General features: G+C 35.7%; 1 protein-coding gene and 1 long non-coding RNA gene across 2 annotated transcripts; one reads left to right on the plus strand and one right to left on the minus strand.

Annotated features, from left to right (window-relative positions):
• Positions 1 to 4,230: 4,230 nt before the first annotated feature.
• On the minus strand, positions 4,231 to 6,615 carry LOC110788273 (uncharacterized). The gene is made up of 4 exons (XM_021992917.2): positions 6,281 to 6,615; positions 5,275 to 5,479; positions 4,857 to 5,172; positions 4,231 to 4,700 (listed from the first exon to the last, which is right to left on the minus strand). The coding sequence occupies exons 1-4, from the start codon at positions 6,613 to 6,615 to the stop codon at positions 4,231 to 4,233; spliced, it is 1,326 nt and encodes a 441-aa protein (XP_021848609.2).
• Positions 6,616 to 16,788: 10,173 nt separating this feature from the next.
• On the plus strand, positions 16,789 to 18,246 carry LOC110788249 (uncharacterized). Its single transcript, XR_002533286.2, has 2 exons — positions 16,789 to 17,280; positions 17,751 to 18,246. It is a non-coding gene; the product is annotated as an uncharacterized lncRNA (long non-coding RNA).
• The last annotated feature ends 3,386 nt before the right edge of the window (positions 18,247 to 21,632 follow it).

Below are 21,632 nucleotides of genomic sequence, written 5' to 3' on the forward strand. Positions count from 1 at the left end.
GCTGGCAAATGTTTCTTCCAAAATCATTCCAAATCTCGTTCTCGAAATCCCTCATGCCAAGGCTTTGATAACTCAAAATTTTATCAGCAGAAAGACCATAAACAGCATCCTCCAGCTTGGCACTGCACAAAAAGCACCCTCAATATTTGATATTATAGACCAGCTCAACACAAAACGACAAGATTTAGACATTACCACCCCTTGTAATTCAAAATTAAGAAAGTCTTTCGGAATTCAAGTTTCTCGAGTGCATCCAACACTCTATCAGTTTCACTTTTCAGCAGATGAAGCTTCTCCTCAATCTTAGTCGGCGAGTTCAAGATACACACCTCCTCTACTGTACTTTGATCAAGTTCACTTTTCGGTGGATCAACCCTCTCTACAATCTTAGTTGGTGAGTTAAAGATACACACCCGCCTCACTGAACTTAGACCACCTAGAACAAACAATCAAAATCTTCAAACAAAGAAAAGAAGAAACAAACAGTTACAACAAAACTCTTGATTAAAACACTCATATATGTCAACATACCAGGAGAGTCTGATTCCATCTTCCGCTTCTTACCACTGGTTGTATTCCCTGGAAAATTCAAGTGTTATACTTCGTATAGGTCAATACTCTACCTGTAACACTATTTCTATACCAGATTACTAGCCATGGCTGTAAGTTCAAACACTTAGGTTTTCGAATTCTTTGAAACCGATTGCCAGTTTCAATAACACTGCTTTCTAGTACAAATTCAAGCATGCATTTCTTCAATTGAAAAACAAAATATCATCTTAGACTACAGTACGCATAATTAATTTTCCCTACATCAACAAATCAATTTTTTAACACATAATTTAAGATGTATTTACAGGAATTTTAGCCTTGAAATAAACCTTTGCTCTTCTCCGACCATCCATGTGATAAAAATAAAAAAAAATAAAAAAAATCAAACATTTATTAAAATAAATCCAAAATTTCGGTAAGTTTCAAGAACCGTACAGCATCATGAACGAAAGACATAGGAAAAAATTTAGAGGAAAAAAACAACCTTGAGGACTTATAGTAGGAGAAGCCGGAAGCGGAGAGCGCGGAGAGCGCGAATTCTTCACCAAATGAACTATAAAACCACTTAATTTTCTAACCTCGCCTGAATTACGTATTATATTCAGAATCCTAAACGATTCTTGCTCGCCGACTTCCGATAAGTATCGTCGAGCGACGGCGTCCGCCGGAAGTAGCGACTTTTCATGGCATATCAGTCCTAATTGTTCCTCCACAGCCTCCGGCAACGGAGGGAGTTCCGGAGGTACGGAAGCCATGGATGGTGGTTGATGAGGATTGAGGAGAGAGAATTCAGGTTCAAATTTTGAAAGTGAGAAATTGATCACAGTGATCACTGATCAGTGAGAGTAAGCAGGCAAGTGATATGAATTTAAGCTGAATAATGAAGTCATTTGTGTTGGATTATCTTATTAATATTTCCCGCTAAATTGAATTGAAAGCGCGTTTTGTAGAGTTTTGCAGGTAACTTTTCAGGAAAGCTTCTTTCACTTACGTCTACAAGTACAATATCTTGTGCATAATCTTTTGCTTCTTAAGGAAAGCTTCTTTGACTTACGTCTACAACTCTACAAGTACAAATGTACAATGGCCTTGTTTGGTTATTGGCTTTTGGGTGGCTTTTTGGGTGGCTTTTTGATGTTGGCTTTTTTAGTGGTCAAACAGCCAATAAAACTTGTTTGGTAAATGGCTTTTTTCTTGGCTAAAAAGCCAGCTTTTCCGCCAATTCTCAAAAGCCAATAGAAGTAGCTTTTCTTGACTGGCTGTTGGCTTTTTTTTTGACAATTACATTTTTATCCCTATTTACTACCCTCTTATCTTTCCACTTAATTTATCTTGTTCCACTTCAATTTATCATTCTCTCTCCTAAAACAAAACTGTCTATTTATTGATTATTTGTACTTCTAATAAAAACACTATTTCTCTTTTTCTAATTCACTATATATATTATTATCACTTACTTTGCCAAACAAAAAAATTAATTATATTATGGTATAATATTTTAATGAAATAAGTAATAAATAGTAATAGTATTTATTGTTGTTAATATTTATTATTTATCGTTATGGTTAATAATTTTATATTAATATTATGAAATAAATATATAATACTAATAGTGATAATAGTTACAAAAAAGTAAAATGTCTTATGAAAAGAAAAATATGTTACAAAAATACATAAAATAAACAAATGTCCTTAAAGGTCATTTTGCATGAAACAGCTAATAGCCAACATTCAACTTTACCAAACACATTTTTATAAAATCTACAGTCAAACAGCCAACATAAAAAGCCAACACAAACAGCCAGTCAAACAAGCCAAGTGAAACAGCCAACAGCCAACAGCCAACCGCCAATTGCCAAACAGGGCCAATATCTTGTCAATGCTCTTTTTCGGTAAAAATGTAACACGGAGAGTTTTATTAGACCACTCTCATTAGACCACTCCTATCAATGGGAAAAAAAAACTCCTCACCACTATCTCTCTACCACTTTCTTACTCCTCCACATCACTTTCCTCACATACAAATTTTGTTACAACAAACTCATCCCACCAATGAGCAAAAAAAAAACTCCTCACCACTTTTACTTTTACTATTCACTAAACCCCACCACACTTTCTATTTCCCACATACTCCATCCTTTTTGTATTTATTCAATTATATTAATAACTTAAATGAATTTTAACAATTAGTTAAGATAAATTATTTAATTTACGTTAATCATTTTATTTACGTTATTTTTATATCTATTTTTAATACTAAAAATTTTATTGAAAATATTTCATAAATTTAAATAAAATAAAAGGACATAATTGAATAAATACATAATAGATGGACTAAAGCAAGACAAGTTTCGGATAACTAAAACATTACAACAACTAAACACACTATGTCATAAACTAAAACATCATAAAGCCAAAATATGATTAAAAAAAAATTACGATAAATCAAACGCAACCACTAAAAATAACAACTCTTCTTCGAGGCATGAGTTTAATAATTATTGCCCCTAGGGGCGGACCCAGCTCACGTGCCCCACCATTATTTTTAAAAAAAATTGAGTCGTTATTAAAAAATTGAAAAGAAACGAAAAGTAAGGCCTTATTATTTACTGTGCCCTGCCAATGTTGCGTGAAGTGTGCCCAAGTCTGCCAGCTTTTCCCACTTGCTGACTTACCATTTAACTTCCCTCTTTTAGTATTTTTTGTTTTTTATTTCCAAAAAATATTTCTCTCTCCTCTATTTCTCTTTCATTGAGATAGGAGACAACAGACAACCTACTCAATTCACTTCCTTATCGAGTCACTTAGTCAGTGCGACACCGATGGAGTGCAGCTGGTAGGAGGCACATCGGAACACCGGCACGGAGAGTCGGCGACATAAACCCACAAAACATGTTCCTTGCTTATTATATTGAAAGTTAGGGGAAATAACTAATTAAAGTTAAGTGAATTGGGGATTTTGGGCGTTTGGATTAGCTTTAATATTGCACGCATAACGGTCGGTGTCTCAACGGACCACTAAAAATCCCCACTCCACCAAAGTGGAGCAAGGTTAATATTCTTACACATTTCTAATTAAACTTTTATTTAGTTCTCTAAAGTCAAATTCTAGTTTGATAGTTTATATAAAATGTGTTATTGTAAAAAAATGGAGTTGAAATAATTAAGTGAATTGATGTTCTGAACTTGTGATTAATGATTTAATTTCTTGTTTTGACTTGTGATTAGTTTTTTTTTTTACCAAAGATATCATGATAGTTTTATTTTAAGACATGATTTGGAGTGATATAATTAAGTGAATTGTTGTTATGATTAATTTAATTCATTTCTTGTTGTGAAAAATAAGTATTTTTTCCAAATAAATCATTGAACGTTTAAGTTTTAAACTTGGTTTGAAGTGAAATTATTGAGTAATCGAATTTTTGTTAGATTTTTTTATCTGTAGAATGGTATTTTTTCAATTTTAGCAACTTAGCATGTATTATATGTCGTACAGCCAAAACATGAAATCTCGTCAGGAACCATTGTGACCGCGACATTTTAAAAAATTAATTTTAAGTACGTGGTCAAACGAGTCGATTGTGCCCCACCATTCCTAAATTCCTGGGTCCGCCACTGATTGCCTCCATATTTTTGCCAGTTATGCTCAATTAAATCCTCTTTCAAAGAGTGATGAATTTAACTGCTACGCAAAGCTGTTATTCTCCCCAATAATGCGTTAATGGAGAAGGGTTGTCCAGTCTGGAACTCAAAGGGTTCACCATTATTCACTGTTGCGGTTAAGCTCGAAAGGTCTTCTTCATAGTACCTTCGTAACACATCAGCTCGGACATACATATCTCGTTCATCCTCAACTATCATGTTGTGTAAGATGATACAAGCCTTCATTATATCGCCTAATATATCTTCATCGTAAGCCAGAGATAGTTGTCGTACAATGGCGAATCTTGCTTGCAAAACTCCAAACGCACGTTCAACATCCTTAGGAACATGCGCTTGTCTGTTAGCAAACAACCTTTCCGTTTCAAGTTGGGGACTAGAAAATCCTTGAATGAACGTAGCCCAATTTGGATAAATACCATATGTGAGGTAGTACCCCATGTTGTATTCATGTTCGTTCACCTGAAAAGTTATAGGAGGTGCCTTACCTGTCAAAACATCATCAAAAACAGGAGAACGGTGCAGAACATTAAGGTCATTAGATGAACCAGGAATACCAAAAAATGAATGCCAAATCTATAGATCTTGGTCTGCAACAGCTTCAAGAATTAGGGACGCTTTCCCGTTGCGTCCTTGGTATTGACCTCTCCATGCAGTAGGACAGTTCTTCCATTCCCAGTGCATACAATCAATACTACCGATCATGCCTGGAAATCCGCGCATTTCATTTTGATAAAGGATCCTCCTTAAGTCTTCATCAGTAGGACTTCTTAGGTAATCCTCTTCAAAATTCTTGATTACCCCTTGAGTGAAATGTAATAATGATTTTTTTGAAGTTGTTTCACCCATTCGCAGATATTCATCAATTGCATCCGGAGCCAAAGAATACGCTAACATCCTGATAGCTGCAGTGCATTTTTGCAATCCTGATAACCCTAATTTTCCGGCAGCATTTCTTCTCTGTTGCAAGAAAACATCATTTTCAACCACTTTGTTCATGATACGGCAAAACAAAGGTGTTCTCATTCAAAACCTTCGACGAAACTGCTTGTCTGAATATACTGGATTTTCCGCAAAGTAATCATTAAACAAGCGGTTATGCCCTTCTTCACGGTGTCTATCTGCTCGAATCGGAATGGTATCATTCTCATTTCGAAGTCTAGGACCTCGTGGAAAGAATGTGTTTGGTAAGTGATGAGTGACAAAATCGTCAACCATTCGATCAACTTCTCTGTATGGATTTTCATCAGCAGATTCTGAGCTTGAACTGTATTCAAATAACATTTTTTTGAGATATAGTAGAGTGTGATAATGAGAAGTGAGTGTGAGAAATGAGTTTGATAATGTGTGTGTATTTAAAGAGTAATATGGATAAGAATATATGGATTACGTGATAAGATTTTACTTGATTTTATTGGATTTTCTTATATTTTCTAAGATTTTTCAAGATTCTCGATTGGTTGATAGGATTGTATGGAATACGTGATAAGATTTTTTTGGATTTTCTAAGATTTTAGATAAGATTTTTTTGGATTTTCTTAGATTTTCGATAAGATGTTATTGGATGTTCTTAGATTTTGTTGATAAGATTTTCTTGATAAAATGTTCTTGGATGTTCTTAGATTTTCTTAGATTTTCTATTGGTTGATAAGATTGTATGGATTTCTTGATAAGATTATATTGTACTTTCTTATAATATAATAACAACAATGTGTAAAATACTTCTTGGCAATAAAAAAATAATATAATATATTACATAATACAAAACAATACAAAGTTAAAGACATAACACGAACTAATACAAGTTTAAAGGCACAACACGAATTAATACAAGCTTATTGAAAACTTATTAAAACTAGATTGTGACATAAAATTTAAACACATGAAATAAACTAAACATTAAACACTTTGCTAATTATCACCACCATAAAACTCCAACATCAATCTTGCCTTAACTTTTTCCTCATCAGGAGTTAGACAAGCCTTAGACACCAATGTTTGCAAGAAATCATGTTTCATTTTTTGCTTATCCAATTGGATTCTCTGTTCCTCTATCTCAAGTTGTCACCTCCTCATTATAGTCTTTTCTGCTACTTGCTCGAATCTCTTTAAATTTAGTTCGTGCTCATTATTCCTCATTTCAGTGTTAGCTTGCAAACGACTTCCAAAAGACGAAACTGCCTCTGATGATTCTGCCCCTTTTCCTTTTCTTCTGGCCTTAGCTTTCTTTACACCATCTGGTCGAGATATACCTCCAGATACGAAGCTCCCACCACTTGGCAAGACGGTGTCACCATCATCATCAACTCTAGTTCTCTTGCCATTTCCATCATTCTCTTCAGTAGAAATTGGTAGACTGGCATCGTATGTTTCTCTCTCTGTCTTTGACATACCCCACCTCATCATCACCCTCCACTTTGGGTTTTCATTTGTAAGCATCTTCCAAGCATGCAACCTTAGTTGGTTGATTTGGTTTGACGGGCAATGGATGTGTCATGATCGGTTCATGTGTCTCCATAACACGTTCCTCTATAGCTTCGCGGTCAATAATAGTGTTAGCATAAAAAGATTGTTGAAAATTTTGAGACGAAGAATTACCCTGCGAATAAGAATCATAGCCGGGATGCTGATTGTTGTCAGAGTTAAGATCAAAATCATCAAAATTGTTTTCTAAATTTTGAGAATAGTAATTAGGGTCCATTTTATTTTTAAAAAATACGCAAGCACACTAATAAGTAACAATAATAATTTTAACAGTAAATATACCTACTAGTAACAATAATAAGAATGACAATAATAATAATAATGACAATAATAATAATAATGACAATAATAATAATAATAATGATGATGATGATGATAAAATTAATAAATAACAACCGGAAATAAGATTTTCGAAAATATATGCTACTGGAAATGTTCAGTAATTTTCAAAAAATAACACAAATTATAGTAATACTTAGTATGAAAAATGATTTTGATGATTTTAGAGAGAGAAAAATGAATTTTGAAAATGTGTCAAAATATAGCAAAATTGATCTCTATTTATAGATCTTGAAATTTTATGAACGTTGGTATAATTTTTTTTTATTATTAATTATTTACTGCAAAATTAGCCCTTACAAGATTATAGCCGTTGCAAATTTCAAACAATTTTTTGATTGGTTTAAATTCTGACTATGACAAATGTCACACGGCCATTGGACCGTTGACTGCACATGGTCAACACAAAGGGAATCTTTCCCTTTTTTTTGGAGTAATTTGCATGCTTAACGGATACTTGTACCAATTTGCATGCAAGTGGGTTACTTTTTGCCTGCAAATTACAGCAAGTGGGGCCCAATAATTTCGGTAAGCCAACAACAAAAAAGGAACGCCGTGCGAGCATTTTTTCATTTCCTCGCGAGCATTTTCCAGTTCACCCATTGCTGTAGGCCGTGTTTTTTTTTCCCTCACGTTTTTTTGCCCGTGAGCAAATTTTTTCCCCATTGATGGGAGTGCTCTAATAACCAAAATTAGAAACATGACTATAATTTTTGGACACCCGATTTGAAAAACAAGACTATAAGTTTGGGACGGAGGGAATAGATCAGAACCCTCTCGAGTTAGACCGGCACAAATAACATATTAGAACCCTCTCGAGTTAGACCGGCACAAATAATATATTAGAATCCTCTCGAGTTAGACCGGGACAAATAACATTTTAGACACTCTCGAGTAATAATCGATTGTATTCCTTCAAAAAAAATCGATTGTATTAATACCAGATTGACCTTGGGACCCAAGGATTTACTTACGGCAATAAAAGCTTAGCCTTACAAACCATGTAACACGATTGTAACCCTGGTCCGCGCTAACTGAACAATGGGAATGGAGTATTTTTGGCTAGGCAACATGGGTAACTGTCACGTGGCAGTTATTTTGCGATTTTAAATAGTAACCATCTAGAAGAAACAATCAAAATCTTCAAACAAGGAAAAGAAGAAACAAACTATTACAACAAAACTCTTGATTAAAATCCTCATATATCACAGCATACCAACAGAGTCTGATTCCATCTTCCGCTTCTTATCGCTGGTTATATTCCCTGGAAAATTCAAGTGTTAAACTTTGATAGGTCAATACTCTACCTATAACAATATTTCTATACGAGATTATTGTTGTGAGAAATAATACATTCAATTTTTTTCAAGTTTGGGTCTAGTCATATTAAATGGCCCAGTGGACGGGTAGGATTTTAACCCACCTTGTTCCGTTTCCTTTTCTCGTGAAATGTATAAATATTCTCCTATTATTATTTTCCTGTAAAACATATTATTCAGATTTATGGAGAGACAAAAAAACCCTAACCTCTCCATTTGAGATATGAGCATTTCTCTAGCAATTCCAACCTTTGAGTTCGGGGTGTAGAATTCGAAGGTGTTGTGTTAACCTTGGGGGCGTTCGTCACTATATGAAGGAAATAATGCCATTGGTCCAAGTATGCATTTAATGTTAAGTCTAATAAATGCGGTTCAGTATTAATTAACAAGTTAATAATTCAGTGAGATCAAGTGAACTGAATGCCTAGCTAGAGGCCGCTTCACTTCAAGTGGAATTAATAATATTAATCCACAACTTACTCTTGACTGAACCCGTAGGGTCACACAAATAGTACGTGAACGGATCAAGTATTTAAGTGAATATATTATTCATTAAGTACTCCATTTATGAACATTCGGAAACGACGGATCTCTGTTCCGGTGGGAGCTGAAACCGTCAAAAGGAAAAATAAAGAATACTTCGGAAATGATGTATTGCCGGAAACGAAAATATGGTTAATGACGGAAATATAAATATTATCCAAGTCGTAGATGTTGCCGGAAACGGAAACATGGTTCGCATCGGAAAATAATATCGGAAATAGAAATATTGCCGGAATCGGAAATATTGCCGGAAACGGAAATATTACCGGAATCGGAAATAGTGTCGGGAAAGGAAATTATTTCCGGAATCGGAAATGTTAACGGAAACGTAAATATTTGTTCGAAACGGAAATGAATTCTGGAATCGGAAAACGCATCGGAAGCTCGACGAGCGACAAGCCGGCAAGTGAGGCAGCCCATCGCTCGACAAGCAAGGAAGCACCATGGGTCGCGCCCTTCGAGCAAGGCAGCAGCCATGGGCCGCGCCAAGCTGCAAGCAAGGCAGCAGCTCATGGGCCACTCCAAGCTACGAGCAAGGCAGCAACACATGGGCCGCGCCAAGCTACGAGCAAGGCAGCAGCACATGGGCCGCGCCAAGCTGCGAAGCAAGGCAACAGCTCATGGGCCGCGCCCAGCAAGCAACGACTGCATGCCTGCCGAGGAGAGGGCCACAGCGCACTGGGCCGAGGCAGCACGCACACCAACGAGGCCCATTGTGGCTGCGTTGGGTTGTTTCGTCTTGGGCTCCAAGAAATATCCGATTGCTTAATTCCCAAGTAACATTGGATTAAGTAGTCCTAGTCTTACTCGAATTCAAATAATTAAGAGTTTAATTAATGTTGCAATTCTAATGAATAAGAATTTCAATCCTAGTAGGGTTGGTAATTCTATTCCTAATAAGACTCAAATTCCTTATTTCCTACACTATAAATATGAGGCTAGGCCCTCATAATTATACACATCAATTGAATTGAAAATCATATTCTTTATTCTCATTGTGTTCAAGGGAGAACATAATACAAGCCTAACCTGAATACATAAAACCTTAAGTAAAATCCTAGTTGGTTAAACCTAAGGCGGATCCAAACGTGTTGTGGACTTTCTACGGAGGAGCAACGTTTGGGGCTCTAAAGACTTGTTCTTGTTCGGTTCGGGAGCAACTAGGGAAGGCATGCATCACATTGTATGTCACTTAAATTATGCAAATTGACTATGTGGCAGTTAATTTGGATTCTGGCTTTATGGTTTTTCCGCATGAATTATATTGTTGTATTATTCATAACCTAACAGTGGTATCAAGAGCCTCTAATTAATTCCATAATCAATTATAGTTACATGAATTAAATTTTATTAATTTGCAATGAATTAAAGGGGTGATTAATTTCGTGTAATTGATTGCAAATTCGTGCGATTATTTGATTAAATATTCGCAGAATTTTTCGGCAGTTTTGTCAATAATGGTCGAAATCTTATGTTTTTATAGTTAATTTCGCATGTAAACGACGTTTTAAAAATTTGACAAAAATCATAGATTTGATGCCGAACCCAGAATTCCCAATTTCGAAGCCTAACTATGACTTTTCGGAGGTTTTAGTTTTTCGAATGCAAAATTTGTAATTTTTATGATGTTAAATTAAATATTTGCGAATCTTGTACATAAATCTTGAATCTATGATTGACCTACTGTATATGTTTAACAATTTTAAGGTCTAATTTTGTTAATTATACAACCTAATTTGTAACTATAATTAATTCGTTGAATTTCAAATAATTTAGAATTTGTTTTGAATTTCATAATTAATTGATAATTTCATTACGATCCTATGATTAAAAACCACCATAAAATTTGTTAAAATTGAAAAGTTTTAAAATTTTATGACCTAGATTTTAATCCCTAAGAAAATATGTAACCGGAAATTAATTTGTATTATAAATTTCCGATTTTTCGCCTAAATTTAGTGAAATTAATATGAAATATTAATTTGTCGTTAAATTTAAATATAAAAGTTTTTGATTTTTATAAATCGTTCACAAACTTGCACGCACGAAGCAATGGAAGCTAAGTGTTACCCTTAAGGGATGACAATGGTAGGGAGTTTACCTGTTTAAGTAAATTTTATGCTGGACATAGAATTTTGCATCAAACTTCATGTGTTGATACACCTCAACAAAATGGTAGGGTAGAACGTAAACATCAACATATCCTAAATGTGCCACGAGCTTTACGTTTTCAAGCCAATATTCCTATCAGTTTTTGGGGTGAATGCGCTATAACAACGACATAAGTTATTAATCGAACTCCTACACCTATGTTACACAACAAATCTCCATATGACATTTTATTTGGAAAATCACCAAATTACTTTCTTATGCGTGTCTTTGGGTGTTATGTTATGCAAATCATCGACCTAGGGTGAAGGACAAATTTGGTCCAAGATCACGAAAATGTGTTTTGTGGGATATCCGTTTGGTCAAAAAGGTTGGAGGTTATATGACATAGAGAAGAAAGTGTACTTTGTCTCTAGGGATGTATTATTTGTAGAAGATAAATTCTCTTTTGCTGACCAAGTCAATGTTGGTAGTGAGGATGTGCCATTGCGTATTGTCGATAATTCCCACACTTTATTTGAGGATGCTAGTAATCCTAGTGTACAAGACAAGGAAAATAAGCTACAAACTCATCATAACATTCCCATAAATAACCCACCTATCTCACCTACTCTAATAACCCAAGATACAAACCCTCATTCACAAATACATGAGCAACAACCTCCACAGCCTAGGTGTGTCGTAGATGATTCAGCTACATCACCTACAAATGTGACTTCTTCCACAAAGATACTTGGTATAGGGCATCATATTAAGAAGTCGTCTACTCTACTCAATGGCTTCGTCACCAACACTATTCATGTCAAAGACCCTGTCACTGCTACTTGTTCACCCCCTTCAAAGCGGTCCTCAGGTACCCCATTTCATATTGCTTATTATGTAAATTGTGATACATTTTCTGTGAGACACAAACAATTTTTGGCAGCTATCACGACAGGTGACGAGCCCATCTCTTTTAAGGAGGCAAATAAAGTCCAGAGTGGCGGTTAGCTATGAAAGAAGAAATTGATGCTCTAGAACAAAATGGCACATGGACTTTGGACGACCTACCTCTTGGAAAAATGGCATTAGGATGCAAATGGGTTTATCAAATTAAATTCAAGGATGATGCCTCTGTTGAACGTCTAAAGGGGCGTCTAGTTGTGTTTGGTAATCGTCAAATTGAAGGTATTGATTTCAATGAGACGTTTGCTCCAGTGGCTAAGATGGTTACTGTAAGAATGTTTTTAGTAGTTGCGGTTGCTCGAAATTGGGAACTCCATCAAATGGACGTTCACAATGCTTTTCTTCATGGCGATCTTGAAGAAGAAGTATACATGAAACTTCCCCCAGCGTTCAATTCTCCTTATCCAGGTAAGGTATGTCGCCTCAGAAAGTCATTATATGGTCTTCGTCAAGCACCCCGACAATGGTTTGCTAAACTCTCTACAGCTTTGAAGAATTTTTGTAATACCTCGTATTTTTCTGTATTTATAAATATATTTTATTATATTTATAAATTATTTTGTTATATTTATAAAGTATTTTTATGAATTTAATTCCATTTAATGAGAATTAAATGTGTTTTTATTTTTAATTAATTTAATTGTTAATCAATTACGAAAACCGTATTTTTTATTAAATAAATTCAACGAATTTATTCATTCGGAAATTGTTGGGTCGTATTTTGAAAACGAATTTAATTCTAATCTAAGCCTAGCCCAATTTCATTGTCAAACCCAACAAGGCTTGCAAGGATTAATTTTAGTTAAGCCCGAAAGGAAGCCCAACACAAAACTCCCAAAACCTAGCCCATGTTGGAAGGAAAAACTATAAATACACCCCCTCATTGAACCCTCACAAATTTTCAGCACTCCCTCTCTTCTCTCTCCTCCTTGCGGCACTTCCTCTCTCCTTCGTCCGCCCTTGCCTTCGGCCCCAAGCAACGGGTGTTGCCTCGGCTCGCTGCTAGCCTCACATGTCGTGTCTGCCTTTCCGCACCTCACGCGCACACTCACCCTCACTTCCTCTCGCTCTCGCGCGCCCTCGCCCTCGCCCGCAGCGCACACCCCTGCCTCGCCTTCGCCCGCAGCGCGCACCTCGCCCCCGCCCGTGCTCGTGCTGCGATTGTTGTTGCTTCGTGTTGCTGATGTGCCTTGCGTCGCTGCCCCACACGCAACACCTCGTTGTTGCGTGTGTGTGTGTTGTTGTTGTTAATCGAATCCGTATACTTTTAACTTTTCAAATTTAGTGTTTAAATTCTTTAATTACGATTATTTAATTGTTTTGGATTATTTAAATTGTTTGGAACGGTTATGACCACCGTGTTTTAATGATTCGTATTTGATTTGATGAGATTGATTTTAATTCAAAAGAATTATAATTTTCAGATTTAATGATTTATTAAAGTGTCAATTTTTAAGGCAAAACATAGTTTTATTAATAATCTATTCGTAGGATTTTAATTCTGAGTGTTCAGTAGATTGATTCACATAATTTAATGACGATTTAAATTATGGGAATCAACTTAAATTTTCAGATGGTTTATAAGCTTTAAAGAGTTGATTTTTAATGATTTTAAAGCTAAAAAACCAATGTTTTTATGCTAGGACTTGAGTTGACTATTTGAGACTATTAATTTAACGAATGACGATTAATTTCTAATTAAACCAAGGGTTTTAGTTTCTTAAATAGTTGCTGGAAATTTAGTAAACATGATTAATAATTAAGTTTCTCCTTTGTGTTTATAGGAGTTGATTTCTAGTGAGTTGTGATTCGCACAGTGGCCCACGTACTTACGTATTCCAGGTACGTACAAGAGTAGGGTGACCACCCATCCCTTGAGGACTTTGTGAAGTGTATTGAATGCGAATCATGTGAACTTATATGTTGGGAATTCATGTTTGATGTGTGGACAAGCATGTGAGAATTATTATTGAATCTATGTGAACGAGCATGTTATGAATTGAATTATGCTTTTTAGATTCTGTTGAACTATCATGTTATGGACTTTTATAATCGTTGAATTATGTCAAGCATGTTGTTCAAGTTGGTTTGCATGTATGAGTGTTGCGCATGAAAGTTATTATTATTATGCTATAGTACGGGGTGTCTAGCATATGTTGAGCCTATTGAATATTGCCGGAGTGCATTGTTTATTCTACCACAGGGGTAGAATATGTTTAGAGAGTCTATGTGAATTGAACTAAGGACTATTCGTGCAAAGGGAACACCTCGCTTGTTAATAGGCATTGTCGGGTTATCTCAAACAGTGTTTTTGAGAAGGAACAATGGGAGTAATTTCACTTGAGTCTATGTTTGATCACAAGTTCTAAAGGATTAAAATGAAGTGTCATTGTTGAGTTGTTTAATTGTTTAATTGTTCGCATGTTATGTCTTTTGTAAAGTCTTGAGTCGCCTTGAACATAACATACTAATTAACGTAAAGTGTAACCCGAATGAGCTTCAAAACTCTCGGAACGTATATACCTTGAGTATGAACAATGGGGGGAGTGTGGTCGGAGAACTTGTACTCCTTGAATGATACAAAACGTTGTTTCATTCTTTTGTTTTAGGCCGTTGTGCATTGGAATTCCGTCGGTATGGTCCGACTATCGGTAGGAGTCCGACTTGTTATTATTTGGTGTATGGTGGGCTCCCATCGCCCTTTTCTTTCCTTTTGAGGATACTTTATTTTACCCGTTGGAAGCTACTTCTTTATTAAACTGTGAGTTAAGAGTCGTGTCAAGTGTCGAGTCTTGCCTCCATGTTTACTTGTTTATTAAATGGCTTTTGCATGTGGATTATTAATTCGTTGAGTGAAGCATGTTAGGATAAAACGTTATTCTAGCTTGTTCGTACTCAGCTTTTGCTGACTTCGTGCTTCATGTCTTCTGGTCATGGCCTTCGCCTTAATGACCCTATGATGATCCATCATTGCACTTGCGTTGTTGGGGAGTAGATTTCAATAAATCAGGTTTGTAGAGATAACTTGCGGGAGAAGTTATCATGGGATTCGTGTTGAGAGTTATTTTCTTCCGTATTTCATAAACTCTATTTATAGTCATGACTACTACTATTGCTATTATGGTTTGAAACTTAGTTAATGGATTTTATAAACTATTTAATGTTGGTTTGGGCCTTGATGGTTCCAGTTTGTTTTAATGACCATTAGCTATTTAATACATTTTGAAAGTTAGTTAAATTCCGTTGCGTAATTCTGGTAAATAGCCTTAACCGTTATAACGGTGGCGGTAATATCTTGGTAATTCCTTTGTTTTAAGTTGGAAAATATTTTATAAAAAGCAAGGACTTATTAGGGTGTTACAATTTTGGGTTCAAGCAATCATATGCAGATTATTCATTATTTTGTTATACGAAGGATGCAGTCTCATTGCATGTTCTTGTATATGTAGATGATTTAATTATAGCATGATCGTCTCATGATTAAATATTAAAGTTCAAGGATTATCTTAGTACATGATTTCATATGAAAGATCTTGGGGCTCTGAAATATTTTCTTGGTCTTGAAGTTGCTCGAGGCAATGAAGGTTTATTCCTTAATCAATAAAAATATACTCTAGATATTATTAGTGAAGCAGGTTTTTTGGGATCTAAGCCCGCTGCCACTCCTATGGAACAAAATCATCAACTAGCTCGGTGTGAGGGGGAGTTATTTTCTGAGCCGGAGAAGTATAGACGACTCGTTGGTCGTTTGATTTACTTGACGATATCGCGTCCGAAATTGTGTTATTCCGTACATATTTTGGCCCAATTTGTGGGAGCACCAAAGATTTATCATTGGGAAGCCGCCTTACGAGTCCTCAGGTATCTAAAGGGTTGTCCGGGTCAAGGAATTCTTTTGCAAAAAGATTGTAATTTTCATATATATGGGTTTTGGGACAGTGATTGGGCGAGTTGTCCCATGACTCGGCGATCGTTGATGGGTTACTTTGTATTGCTTAGCTCTCCCCAATTTCTTGGAAGACTAAGAAACAACCAACCGTGTCTCGCTCTTCTGCTGAAGCAGAGTATCGCTCGATGGCTACTATTACGTGTGAACTAAAATGGTTAAAGTCGACCCTTTTCTATTTAGGTGTTCGACATGGTCGTTCGATGAGGTTGTATTGTGACAGTCAGGCTGCATTACATATCGCAGCGAATCCCGTTTTTCATGAACGGACGAAGCATATTGAGATGGATTGTCACTTTGCACGAGATGAGATATTATCTGGGAATATTGTGACATCCCACATTCGTACGGGAAATCAATTCGCGGACATTTTTACCAAGGCTCTTGGTAAACCACAGTTTATGACACTACTTCGCAAGTTGGGCATTCGAGATCTTCATGCTCCAACTTGCGGGGGAGTATTAGAAGGAGGTTATTATTACTAACTATTGTATTAACATTGTTATTAGTGCCATTTAGTTCCTTATGTTACTAGCTAGTATTATTTCCATTTAGTTTTATGTTACTAGTATTATTGTCATTAGTTGTCGTAGGTTACTAGTCTCCTAATAGCTTGTAATAGCTTGTATAAATATCTGATTGTGATTGTTGAGAAACCAAGGAAATAAAAAAAGACTACAACTTCTCAAATACTCTCTATTAATTTATCAATATGCAAATTTTCAGAATATTAAAAAATATGCCAAGTCCCAGAAAATCTCGAAGAGCAAACACTTGACATCAATATTACCTAAAATTTCCTAATTTCATATGATCAACAGAAAAAAAAAGTGGGGAATTAAAATGAAGAAGATTGAAGACCTTGAGGAATGTACAAACTTTTGTATAAGGCGGTCTTACAGGAAAGACCACCTTATACTTGGATATTTTCGCGGGTCACACACGGGCGGATATGGGTCTGATTTAATTTCGGGTCGCATAAAAAACAAAATTTCATCCATTTCAAAACCTAATCCGTATCTCTCTCCTCCCCCTCTCTCCTCTAAACTCTCTGATCTCTTTCTCTCTCCTCCGTCCGCCTCTTTGCTAAAGCCTAACACCGGCCAAAGCCTAACATCGGCCAAAGCCTCCTCGCTGTTCCAATTCGCCACCGCCATCAACTCCTCACCTCTCCAGAAGGAGAACAAGGAACATCGGTCGTCGCCGCTTATTGCCCGCTGTCGTATATGTTTCTTTAGTGTTTGGTCGGGGTTCGAACCAAGGATATTGGCGTCGCCAATTCGTTTGAGCAGCGGCGTTGTCAATTCGTCTGAGCAGCGGCGTCGCCAATTCGTAGTCGATGGTGGCGAGTTGTCCCTCGACGGAAAAGCCTCAAAGAACTCAGTTAACTCCTTCATCTCATGACTTTTGGTTTTTGTTTCAGTTTTTTTATTTATTTGTTGATTAATTGGTTGATTTTACAATTTAGGTGAATCGATGATGTTTTTTTAGGTTTTTTATTTTTGAGCTTTTTAAATCATTTTTATGCGATTTCTTTTATGCAATTTCGTTTGAATTAGTGGTGCTGTGATCGATTCAGGTGTTTGTGATTTTTGAATCCCCAGGTCATTGTTCACTTGGATGTTGTTGAACTTCTACACATTGTGTCTTTTTGTTAGGGAAACAATGTGAACCTCTTGATTTTGATTTCTCTAGTGTTTCCGTCATGTTGGATGAAGCTCCTGATTTTGATTTCTCTGGTGTTTTTCGTATTGTCGAATGAACCTCCTGATTTCATTTCTATTTATTTTGTTTTTTTAAATGTGTGTTTTACATTAATTGATTGAACATGTTGTAAATGCGGTGTTTTTTAGGTGCTATGCTACTGCTGGTGGAGCTAGTTGTGATAAACTGACGGAGAGGCAGCTACAGAAGCACCTCAAGGTTTGTGTGGTGACGCTAGGCTTGCGCCACTAGGCATGCTGTGCTGGTTGTCATTCCGGTGGCTGCTAGAGTTGATGCGATTGTGAATTGCTGTTGGTTATGTGTTGTTGTTGGTGATATGGTGAGCACACGCAGAGGAAGTGCTTTGGTGGTGCTTCGCTGCCGTGTTTCTAGGCGGCATGGAGAGGAGTAAGACAGGGCAGGGCGGCAAAATTAAAAAGAACTGTAATTATTAGTATCCAAATTTGTATTGTAACAATTTTGTTTCATTTATATTAGTCATGATTATATAGGTTTTAGTTAAGAATAAATTCATTTTAGTTACACATTTGTTATATTTAGTTAAGATTTTTTTTTCAAAAGAATAATTCAATTGTAGTTAAGATAATGTGGTTTTAGTTGAGAATAAATTGTTTTTAGTTAAGATTTTCGGAGTTTTTGTTATGATTTCGTGAAATTCATTTCGTTGATCTGAAATTCAATTAGTTAAGCAATGGAACAAATTCGTTAAGCATTAAAATCAATTATTTAAGCATTAAGACCAATTGGTTAAGCAATGAAACTAAGAAGTTTACAAATATAAAGAAAGTATTTGTTAAGTCGGAAATTCAATTAGTTAAGCAGTGAATTCAATTTGTTGAGCTTGAAATTCAGTTATTTAGCAACGAAACCAATTAGTTATGCAATATAAGTAATTAGTGAATTAATTAAACCAATTAGTTAAGCAATGTAACTAATTAGTTAAGCCTGAAATTCAATTAGTAAAGTAATTAATTAAATCAATTAGTTAAGCAATTGAACAATTTAGTTAAAACAACATAACAAATTAGTTAAGCAATGGAATCAATTAGTTAAGCACTGAAACCAATTAGTTAAGCACTGAAACCAATTAGTTAAACACTGAAACCTATTAGTTAAGAATCAAACCGGCCAATTAGTTAAGCAGATATAAAGAAAGTATTTGCTAAGCCTGAAATTCAACCAGTTAAACCTAAAACTCAATTAGTTAAGCAATGAAACTAATTAATTAAGCAATAGAACGAATTAGTTAACACAATGGAACCAATTAATTCAATTAGTTAAGCATTGGAACCAATTAGTTAAGAAATTGAACCCATTAGTTAAGCCTAAAACTCAATTAGTTAAGAAATGAAACTAATTAGTTAAGCCTAAAACTCAATTAGTTAAGCTATGGGACGAATTAGTTAAGAAACTGAACCAATTAGTTAAGCAATGGAACGAATAAGTTAAGAAACTGAACCAATTAGTTAAGCCTAAAACTCAATTAGTTAAGCAATGGAACGAATTGGTTAAGAAACTGAACCAATTAGTTAAGCCTAAAACTCAATTAGTTAAGCAATGGAACGAATTAGTTAAGAAATTGAACCAATTAGTTAAGCCTAAAACTCAATTAGGTAAGCAATGAAACTAATTAATTAAGCAATAGAATGAATATTCAATTAGTTAAGCATTGGAACCAATTAGTTAACGCAATGGAACCAATTAATTCAATTAGTTAAGCATTGGAACCAATTAGTTAAGAAATTGAACGAATTAGTTAAACAATGAAGCCAATGAATTAAAGCAATAGAACGAATTATTTAAAGCAATGGAAACAATTAATTCAACTAGTTAAGCATTGTAACTTATTAGTTAAGAAATTGAACGAATTAGTTAAGAAATGGATCGAATTAGAATGGAACTAATTAGTTAAGAAAGTAAAACAATTAGTTAAGCAATGGAACGGATTAGTTAAAGCAATGGAACGAAATAGTTAAGCAATGAGACCAATTAAAAAATCTTAACTAAAACCAAGAAAATCGTAACTAAAATTATGAAAAAGCTTAACTAAAACTCATAATTTGTTAAAATAAAATTTTAAAAAAATCTAGAACTAAAAAACACACAAGTAAAACAAAATTATTTTTAACTAAAATGGATTTTTATACTCCGTACTATTCAGTTTATAAGTATAACTATTTATATTATATTAAAACTAATTTATATAAAAGCATAACTATTTGATCATAAAGCACAACTATTTGTGTTTTATCGTAATTTGTTTACAAAAAATCATAACTAATTCATATAAACCCTTAACTATTCTACTTATCATTCATATAAACCCATAACTAATTCACATAAACCCTCAACTATTTTTTGAATTGTAACTAATTCATTTATAAACCAAAAATAATTCTTAAATAAGACAAACTTAATGGTAACTAAACCCAAAATATTCTTAACTAATTCAAATTCATTCTTAACTAAAACAAAATTAATCTTGACTAAAACAAATATATCAAATAAATTTACATAGTCATTAATCTAAACCCTAGCCACTCCGTTCCACTGCCAACGTTGGCCACGACTGTCAGCGCCACAAGCCCACCACCGCAACTCCACACACTTGCGACCAAAACCGCAGCCCAGGTCCCCAGCCATCCTTGTGCAGTTGTTCTTCCTTCGCGTCGCATCCATCAGCCAACGACCCCGATTTTGTATGAACCGCCGGCCTGTCTCCTTCTTTCACCGATTCGGTATGAGATCGTCACCTCTTCTCTACCTCCTAGTCCTTGCACGAAGCCTTTCATACGCAATCAAAACCACAAAACAATACTAAATCACATCACTAATTCGAAAACAAAATTCTCCGATCTACAAAATAAGGCGGCTGAGACGACGAGGTGACCAGGCTAGTCGGAATCCATGTAGAAAATGGAGTGACCCAGGTAGCAGGAGATTGAGGAAGGAGAATGAGAATTTCTAGGGTTTTGGAAGGGACGGCGAAGAGGGGATGACGACGGCTGCAAGGATGGGACGGTAAGGAGGAGACAACGACGGCAAGGATGGGACGGTGAGGATGAGATGGCGGCGGCAAGGAGGTGACCATGATGATGGGAGTTGACGGCGTGTCCGGGTTTTGGAGGAGAGAGAGAGACGGAGAGCTTTGGAGGTGAGAGACTGAGCGAGAGAGTTTAGAGATGGGTTTGCAGAAAATGAGAGGAGAGAGAAAAAAAGGTTACTTATACCGCGCGTGAGACCACGCGCGCGTGACTTTCTCACCTGGTCTTTCCTACACGCGCCTGTAAGGCGGTCCTACCGAAAAGTTACTGTGAGGAATGTTAGAGAGAGGCACGGGAGATGTCGGGAGTGAGGAATGCAGTTGGAGTTGCTCCTTGTCTGCCTCCGGCGACAGAGGAATTCCTGATGGTGCATCATCCATGGAAGGTGGTTGTTTGATTTGATGGGTGAGAGAAAGAGAAGAGAGGTCAAATTTTGAAAAGAGAGGAGAAAGTATGATCAATCACAATTCACAGTGACAAGTGAGCTGCCTGAATTTATAATGACGTCATACTTCAATTCCCCGCCATATTAAAAGAGTGTGTCGCACACTTGTAAAATTTAGCTTCTTGGGTAAGCTTCGATTCACATTTTTAATTTGATTGAGGATGATTAGTATTTCTCCTAACAGAACTTAAGGTTTCTAATTATTGTTTCCATGTACCGGAAGGTCTAATTGCGAGTATCGAATTGAATGAACATTCTAAATGTTTCTTACTTTACACACTATGTACTACTCTGAATTTAGTCGATTCTAGTACGACCAATAAAAATTTAGTAAATTTGTACGAAGTTAGTTCAGAGTTTATAACTTTTTCTGTCATAGATGGTAGATGGTCTTGTGGATTAGATTAAAAGGAGTCAAAATCTTCTACCCCCAATTTGTACACAAATTGTGAACTTGGATTACATTACTGTTAATATGTGATTGGATTAATGGTAAAAATAATTACTACGTCTCTGAATTT

Source organism: Spinacia oleracea, chromosome 2 (assembly GCF_020520425.1).
Source record: "Spinacia oleracea cultivar Varoflay chromosome 2, BTI_SOV_V1, whole genome shotgun sequence".
NCBI classification, from domain to species: domain Eukaryota; kingdom Viridiplantae; phylum Streptophyta; class Magnoliopsida; order Caryophyllales; family Amaranthaceae; genus Spinacia; species Spinacia oleracea.

Bases quoted from the DNA above. Each gene is read 5' to 3' on its own strand.
- LOC110788273 (XM_021992917.2), bottom strand. From the start codon at position 6,615: ATGAGGTGGGGTATGTCAAAGACAGAGAGAGAAACATACGATGCCAGT. The intron at 5,480-6,280 runs GTGACAACTTGA...ATTTGAATACAG, and splicing joins GAAAAGACTATAATGAGGAG to TTCAAGCTCAGAATCTGCTG. The intron at 4,701-4,856 runs GTCAATACCAAG...ATGTTTTGACAG, and splicing joins CTGTCCTACTGCATGGAGAG to GTAAGGCACCTCCTATAACT.